Source organism: Hipposideros armiger, unplaced genomic scaffold (genome assembly GCF_001890085.2).
Source record: "Hipposideros armiger isolate ML-2016 unplaced genomic scaffold, ASM189008v1 scaffold_188, whole genome shotgun sequence".
NCBI lineage: Eukaryota > Metazoa > Chordata > Mammalia > Chiroptera > Hipposideridae > Hipposideros > Hipposideros armiger.
Genome location: NW_017731538.1, coordinates 2,763,162 through 2,772,336, shown reverse-complemented (window position 1 = coordinate 2,772,336; position 9,175 = coordinate 2,763,162). Strand labels below are relative to the sequence as shown.

Sequence of the window (9,175 nt, the reverse complement as noted above, 5' to 3'; positions counted from 1 at the left end):
AAGGGGTCGCGGCACTAGGAAGGTTGAGAACCGCTGCTCTAGAGTATGAACTTCGAAAGTGTTTCTCAGGCTTTTTTTCTTTTTTTTCTTCCCTCCCTCTGGTGGGAGAGGATAGCTAGAGCTGACTGGAGGTCAGGCTCTGGTTAACTAGCTTTTCCTAAGGGCAGGCCTTGTTAAGAAGAACGGAGTGCTCTGGCGTTTTTCAAAATGGTTCCTTTTCCCCACCCCCTGGCAGACGTATTTTCTCTGATATTTACTGTGGGAACCTGGTCAGGCTCTTGTAGGTAAATTTCACAAAATTGTGGGGACTCCCCTAGGACTGGGTTCCTCCGGAGTTTTTAACTCTCAGAGTTGTCCGCACTGATCCTCTGGCAATTTGCTAGTTACAGTTCAGTTGATCCTACCCCAGCACTGGTTTCAGGCACTGGTTCTCACTAAGGTTTCTGCCTTGTGAATCTGCTCTGCTAAGCCAGTCCTCCCTGTATTTGCCTATCTGTGTCTCCCTTCTTGGGGGCTGTGGTTTGTCCTGTGTCCTCACCCTCACGTTTCTTACAGATCCTAGAAAAGTTGTTGATTTTTCAGTCTGTTCATGTTCAGCCTTTTACTCATTAGGACGAGTAGTGACTTCCAGGGTCCTTATATGCAAAACGAGAAACCAAAAGTCTCCTATTTTCTTCCCTCTCTGTGTTTCAGTTTGGATAGTTTCTATTTCTTTGTCTTCAGGTTTACTACCCTTGCTTTCTGTTGTATCTAGTCTGTTCTTAAACTATCCTGTAAGCTTTTAATGTAATTAATTGCATTTCTCAATGTCCACTGTTTCTTTTCTATGTGTTCCAGTTATCTGTTAAAATTACCCACCCATTTTCTCCATCCTTCCTTCTGTTTCTTTTAAAATATCATTATTATTTTAAAGACTTTGTTAAATCCAACATCAATATTACCTGTAGATCTCCCTGTGCCTGCTTTTCTTGCTTATCAATAACATTTTCCTGACACGCCACATTTCATAGTTTTTATTTTATGCAAAACATTGTGTATGAAAGAATTTTGTGACTGTATATCCTATTGCCTAATACCATACATAATTTAGTTTAAAACCAGAATATCAGGTTGTTCTGTTATTATTATATTGTATCTGTAAAATATATTTCATTCAAAAAGCTTCAAAGCAAAATGGGTGGAGCCAAAAGGTACAAATTTCCAGTTATAAAGTAAATAAGTCCTGGGGATATAATGTACAGCATGGTGACTATAGTTAATAATATTGTATTGCATATTTGAAAGTTGCTAAGAGAGATCTTAAGAATTCTCATCACAATAAAAAAATTTATAACTATGTATAGTGACAGATGTTAGACTTATTGTAGTGTTCGTTTTGCAATATATATGAAATGTTAGATCAGATACCTGAAATTAATATAATGTTATATGTCAATTATACCTCAAATAAATAAATAAGTAGACCGAGTAGGATATAGTCAGGATTTTTCCTACTCTCATATTAAGATTTATTTTTTCTTCACAATTTCCATGCTACAGAAAAAGACTCGTTTTTTTGGGATTTTCCCTTGTTCTGGATATGTGAATCTGGATCTGCAACTAGTAAGGTTAAATAGTGCTATATATTTTTCCCTCAGTCCCTAGTGTCTTAACAAAGTCCCTGGTATGCTGATGTCCAAAAAGTGTTTACTGAATGAACGAGCAAACGATCAACTAATAGCCAACCCAAATTGCTTAGTCATGTTAACTTAGAACACATAGAATAGTATTCAAAATCAGCTATCAATATGTAATTTTAAAAATTTTGCACTACCATATACTTTGAAACTTCCCACATTTAAATCATAAATAATGATTTCTTACCAGCTCTTCTTGGACCTATATGGTGAGTTAGTGACACAGAAGATGACCTTTGCTTCGGGAGTGTCAGTAGATTTGACATAAAAGGCCCATTTAGGTAGTATCCTTGACTGAAAGGGAAAGAGAGCAGGTTGAGGATTTTAAAACTAGGAAAATTCCTCATTTTTCTTCATCGTCTTCAATTCAGTTAGCAAATATCTGCTCTTACAATCAGAGTTTAGACATCTTTCTAGTGCTGAAGGCCTAAAGCAGGAGTCAGCAAACGTTTTCTATAAAGGGCCAAATAGTAATAAATCCTTGGTTTCGCAGGCCATAAGGTCACTTGTTTCACCTACTCAACTCTGCCATGGTAGCACAAAAGCAGCCATAGACAATAATAAATAAGTATGACTGTGTTTCAATATAATTTTATTTGCAAAAACAGGCTGTGGACCACATTCGGTCCACAGACTAGACGTTTTGCCGAACCCTGGCGTAAAGCAGGTTATCAATCACCTGGAGGGCTTCTTGCAACACAGGTTGCTAGTCCCACCCCCAGCATTTCTGATTCTGTAAGCCTGGGTTAGGGTCAGATAATCTGCATTTTTAACAAGTTCTTAGGTGATGCTGATGTTGCTGAGTCTAGGGGCTTCACTGAGAATCACTGGCCTAAAATATGCAGTTTTCATTATTTTTTGCTCCCTCTCTTCACAGATATTGATTACCTATTAAGTCAGTCATTTCTTATAACTGAACTATTTATTATAGGTTTTAGGGCTTTTACAAAGAAATTAAATATAGGTAGGTAATCATACCAGTGTCATACATACAATGAAGTTAAAGATTATATATTTGAAAGCTCCTGGTCCAGTGCCAAGCATATAGCATCAAGTACAACATAAATGTTACCTTCCGTTATTAGATATTCACCTGTTATTTTTTCTGTTAGTCAACTCCTGATGTGGGCACTTTGCCACAGGCTCAAGGACAAACTTAGATTCTATATCTATTTTTCACTCAGTGTTTTTTAGTATAGGCTGGGTTTTCAAGCTCCTCCCAAACTCCATCTTTTCTGCACTTTCACACCTCATTTCTCAAGGAAGACCCATTTTTCTGTGACCTAAGAGGTTTCTGTGCATGTCTCTATACTAACCTTTACCCACAGTGTATTATCATTTCACTGCTTACAGAATCTTTCCCCTTACTCATTTGTGAATTCCTTTAGAAGCTGTAAGATCTCTATATCCACAGTGCCTGATACGGATGTTCAGCAGATGTTTGTGGAATAAATGAATGATCTCTTTAGGTTCCTATCCTCACTTTTCTAGAGAATAGATCTTTTCAGCTCCCCAATTTTGAGTGAATGGACTCTTTTTCTTTTGCTAACTCTTGCTTTGCCAACTCTCCTTTTTCTAGAAATCTATCTTGTTCTATAGTTCCATGGGAGAAAAAAAAATTCTGTATTACAAAGAGAAGGCATGCAAAACCAAATGGCAACAGCTTCACTGAAATGTCCTTATTGATATTAACAAAAATTATAACATAATTTATATTATAATAAAAATATATAAAATAATATATATATAATAATATATAAATTATATATAAAATAATAAAAATTATAATAATAATGATGCTATTTTGAGTATTGATTATATATCATCCATTATTTTCGGTTCTTTGCATACTTCATCTGTTAGTCTCCTATTTTATACATAAGGCAACTTCAAGGAGACTTCAAGAGGCTGAGTAATGTCCCTAAATTCCTATAACTAATATATAAGTTCCAATTTCTTTAAAGTGTATGCTCTTTCCATAAAACAATTCTTTGTGTGTGTTTCTCCATCTGTAAAATTAGAGATTTAGAGTAAAGGACTTCTGAGGTAACAGCCTTCAGATTCTATAATATTTTTTTTTTGTTCAAGCCAGTAGTGACAATAATTTGACAGTTTTACAAAAAGAGGCAACATGCAAATAATACCACCCAATAAACTCATTTCCCTATGCGTGTTTAACCATTCTTTGTGTTTAAGTATTCCTTGCCTACATGTAGAGTGGGAGAGACTGGGCAAGAAGAGTGAGAATACCATCCTGGGCAACATCCAAACAGAAAAAAACCTGTGTAGGCTACCAAAGTCTACCCGCTGGTTAATATGCAAAACAAAGATAGGGATTTTTCGTTTTCAGCACTCCTCCACAGTCTTCTGTCTGATCCAGGGTCTTCTAATAATTGAAGTATAATCATACACTCAGTTAGCTGTTTGGAATTGAGAGGTACAGGTCAGATTACAAGTTTTCAGCTCAATTCTAGAATCATCTCATTAATTCCTGGCCTAGAACCAGATAGGGATACAAGCCATTGAGATTACATAAAACAATACTGAGGAAAGTAGAGAGCAAGACAAGCTAGGCACCCCAATGAGTATTAAGAGTGGGCAGGAGGGTGATTAAAATCAGACTTGGAAATCATCTTCAACCCAAATGCACAAACTAACGTTGTCAGATGTCAAAGAGATGTCAAAAGTTATGGTCAGAGTTAAGCCATATGTTAAGAGCTGATTTCTAGATAATCAGTACCAATTACCTTGACATAGTTTGCATCACCTCAGTATAAGCTTGTTGGCTGTATGATGTCTAGATTTACAGAACTATTCTCTTATGAAACTGAGTGGGATAATAACACCATTAGCCCTCTTGATTTCTGTAGTTCAAATAGGGTCCAGACATTGGTATAAATCAGTATAATAAATTATGAGTCACAGAATTGTGAAGGTGATTCCCAAATACATTACTTAGGGGACATACTCTTGCCAGGCAACAAGTTATTAGATTTAATTACAGAGCTGTTATAGAGATGAATGATGAATCAGAATAGGTTAAGAGCAAGTCTCTTTAGTGTATAAGTATCTATAGTTTTGGGGACACAATTTGCCTATTTTTCCCCAGGGAAACTGTTCAAAGGGCATGAGCTGTGAGCTCTGAATATGTGCTCTGTTTGTCCACAGAGAGGGCCTGTTCCTAGCAGCCAGACCAAGGATAGCAGTTTCGCCATTCTTTTAGCCATAAACATGAACACTGGCGCTCAGAGGTGGGTAATTCAATTATGAGCTAACCTAGAAACGCATTCTTCAACTTTTTCTAGAACTTCCTGACCAGAGAAACTTCACCCTAGGTCTGAAATGGAGGCAGAAGGCAGAATCAGCGGTCACAACCCAGTCTGGACACCGTGCCCCTGAAGGACGCTTGTTAAGTAGCTTCAAAGAGTCACGTCAGTGCAATCCCAAGCTCTGCACAATAACCAAGCAGGCCTCAGAAGAGTAGTACTACCTCCGAACACAAGGTAGAAAGTGAAAAGTGCCATAAAAGAAGCAAGAAATGGTGTTGCAATTCAAAGGGGAAACAGATTACTTTTCCTTGGAGATCAAGGGCTGGGAATGTCATGGTGTTATTTTTAATAGATGACATCTGAGCCAAATTTTTAAAGACAGAAATGAGGGTGAGAAGATGTATTCCAGGTAGAGGGAACAACTGCAGAGGGGCCCAGAAGTGCAGAAACGGAGGGACTATCAAATAGTTAAGCTTGGCCAGCGTTTCAGTTAAATAGAGAAAGATGATGTTGGAGAGGTATTTTGGTGCTGTAAAGTAATGGCCCTTTGAATCAATTAAAACCTCAGGTCCTTTAAAAGATAAACAGTGATACGCTGTTAAGGGTAGGTAATACAGTGACTGTTCAAGTAGGAATAACTCTTCCTCCTGTGGTTTTCTTCCCTTAGATTCCTCTTATCATAGATATGATAAGGTTTATAATACCTCACTATTTTTCTCCAGGCAAAGCATGAAGAAAGACAAAATTAAATCCTATATTACATTTTATACAAATAAGGTAGGCTGTAAGGTATAATTCAGCTTGATTTTCAAATGGAGTTAAAATTATCAGAAAACTTCAATAAGGGAGCGTTTAACACAAGTTACATGACTGTTGTTTTCACCTAAAGAGCTTTCCAAATTACTTTATCTATTCTCATTCTCTGCAGTACTGCCCATGTCTTTTAGTTTTTTTAGTTTAATTTTTCCAAGTAAGAGTTCATGAGGGAATAACAGGGCTCCAAATCCCAGACTAGGAATTTGGGTACTATTCTACAGGTATTAGTAAAAGGTCCAAAAACTTTATGACTAGGGCCGGCCGAGTGGCTCAGTTGGTTAAGAGCTCGCTCAAGAGTTTGAGCTCTGAGCAACAGCGGTTCGAGTCCAGCCCGAGCTGAGCAGCCGCTGAGCTGCCAACAGGTAGCAGGATGGCTCAAAAAAAAAAAAAAACTTTATGACTAGAAAAACTATGTAATCAAAGTCTTGTTTAAGGAAGATTTCTGGTGGGAGGTTAGAAGATGGAACAGGGTGTGAAGGATATTATACGTGGAAAGACCAATGAAGAGGGTAATGCAATAGCCCAGGTAAGGAATAATGAAAGCATGAAATAGTATAGGCAAGTGATGAAGGAGAACAAGGAATACAGAGGAAAAGAGATTCAGAGACAGACTTGACAACTGATAATCTGCAGAATAAGGCAACAGGACGCAAAGATAACACCAAGTTTTCCTGGTAAATCAATTGTGTAAGCAAATTTGAGGGTAACTAGAGGATTGCAGCATTGTGCCAGGATATAAAGGCAGAACAACAGTAACAGATAAGGAAGTAGGAGGAGGGATGAGAAACTTGGTTCCAGACATAGTTTCAGGAAATGAGAGATTCAATATCGAAACCATGTTGAAAGCAGTCAGGCTCATTTAAAATCAGTCAGGGAAGCTACAATCAGAATCCAAAGTTGCATTCAAATCAAGACTCAAAAGATCTGTGCTATGTGATCTCAGTTTGGCATCCTCTAACAAAATCAAGATGAATGCCTCAGGATTCCAGAGGCACAAGTCTTATTAGTTTTGTGCTAAACAAAACATCACCATACCTTAAAGATCTATAGCTACGCTGTCTAACATGTCTGCCATACATGTCTATATGGTATTCACATATGGCTCTCTATCTTTTAATTAAATTCATTAAATGAAATTTAAATTCAGTTCCTTAGTCATAGTAGACATTTTGAGTGACCAATAGCCACCTGTAGCTAGGGACTAGCATACTGGACAGTACAGATATAAACTATTCCCATAATCACAAAAATTTGTGATTTTTGGACAGCAATGACCTAGAAACTAGAATTTCAAAAGGAACAGTGGCTGTAGTATAGTCCTTCATATTTTCCATCTTATCCTATGTTCAAAGAAATTTATTACTGAAGTTCCAGCTTCTTTCTGCACACTAGTAAAATTACTTCTAGTCTTCTCTCTTTAAAGTAGATGTTACATAACACCACCAATTACTTTATTCTCCAAACGTCTACGTCTTTTATGAGGTCTATCGTTTTGTTTTAATGAGAGTTAAGTGAATATATCACATCTGCCTATATATACCTTTACAGGCACACTTCTCAGAGTTAAAGATTAGTTTTCTTTGGACCGTGTTTATTTTTTAATATCAGTCATCTGAGGCAACAGGGTAAAAATGACAAGTCAATGTAGCAACATTTCTTTAATTGCAAATGTATTGCTGTCACATCAGTGTGACAAAAAGATTAAAAAACAGAATCATTTTCATCATTTTTTTCATAATAGTCTCAAGCTGATGTTTCCCATGGCTAAGAAATATTTGTCATATTTTCAGTTCCTAACATCATCCAATTCCCCATGTCCTAATTCCATTAAATAAAAAAAGAAAAAAAAAACTATCATACTTGGGCTCTGAGCGAGCTTTGGACCAAAGCTCATTTTACTGTACTGTATTTTTCATACTTCAATCCATTCTTGTTTTATATATCATTTCACTACATTTTTTTAATGATAAAGGAGTCCACCTATTTGTATTATAGAAGATTCAAATTACTGAATTACCAAAGAATCGGGGAAATTATAATTATCTGATATTCCTCATATATAAATGTGACCATGAAGTTTAACAGGTAAATAGCTATGATCCAATCCTGCCACCTAGTGTTTCAAATGTGTAACTACACAGCTCAAGCTAAAGGAGACTACAACGCATGCGCCGTAATAACACTGGTCTCACAGGAAATTGACACTCATTCCAATTTTATTAATATAGTTAGATGATAGACTAAATAGGAGCTTATAACTCACACAAAAGATCACTATCGTTCCTGGCTTTTAAAAGACAGAATAGTGAATCTTTTGTATCAGTGTAAACGGGTGTATGAACATTCAGAAGATGTCAGCTTCTGCATTTTCCCAGCTTCACTTAGTTGTACTTACTGATGCCTTTCATAGATACCTAACATCTGAGACGAAGCCCGAGCATGTGCTCCTCCTTTCGCAAGTCAGTGACTCTGCTGACCTTCCTCAGGTGCTGTGCATCGGACTGGTGACTGCTCCTGTCATGGCCACCTCTACCAATTTAAAAGCTTTTTCAGTACCCTGTCCTAAGTCGATGCTGGCTTCCTTAAACTGCCTCCCTGACTCATGTTCTAAAGGACCCAGGGTGCTTTGTACCCAACTTACCTACGTCTTGGGAGAAGACATGGTAGCTTCTTTCTAAGAATCAGTGGCTCTGTTACGCCATATTACTTACTACTAATGCTGTCCTGTACATAAAATACTTCAACTGTTCCTTTCTGCTTTTAGAACTATTTCAAACTGTGTATCAGATTCAGGTTTCTTTAAAAAAGGCTCTGGGGATTTTACCTCGAAATGCCAAATTCTTGGTGAGGCCTCCTGCCGTTATTGCGTTCCCACCTTGACGAATGTTCCGCAGGTGGCAGGCTTGATGTCCCTGAGCTCCTCCTCAGCTGTGGAGTGGGTAAGCTATTCCTACTGCTTAGGCCCTGTGGAATAATTTAACGGTGGTTAAAATTGTCGCCCTTTAACATGCTGTATGTATATTATTAAATATATCAACACAAAGTCTATTTTTAACATGTACAGGAGAAACAGAACATTTTATTCTGAAAATATGTCAGTTTTACTCAAAATTCCACATTCTATACTGTTGTTGTTCTTATTTCTCCCCTACTAAAAACATGATTTGTAAACTCCCTACAATTTAACTAGATTTTTGTTCTTTTGCACATTTTTACTCCTAGTTTCATAAGAAATAAACAATTGATAATTTAAAAAGTAGATAATGAAAGATTTACCTTAGGATCAGGGACTATCAGCTCTATATCCTAAACTTTTTATATTTTCAGTACAATGTTAATGTACATAGAGGTTAATCTGGAGAAACTGCAGGACTCGGAGATGTTTTGAATTAATAAATTAAATCCAGAACATCT

At 36.9% G+C, this 9,175-nt stretch overlaps 1 protein-coding gene across 1 annotated transcript in view; it reads right to left on the bottom strand.

Moving 5' to 3' along the window:
* PDE3B (phosphodiesterase 3B) overlaps positions 1–9,175 on the bottom strand; it is a 181,957-nt gene that overhangs the window by 45,938 nt on the left and 126,844 nt on the right. Inside the window, exons 4-5 of the mRNA XM_019652882.1 lie at positions 8,586–8,725; positions 1,864–1,970 (exon numbers count right to left, since the gene is read on the bottom strand). Of these exons, the coding sequence (XP_019508427.1) occupies positions 1,864–1,970; positions 8,586–8,725 (247 nt within the window). The remainder of the gene's footprint in view (positions 1–1,863; positions 1,971–8,585; positions 8,726–9,175) is intronic.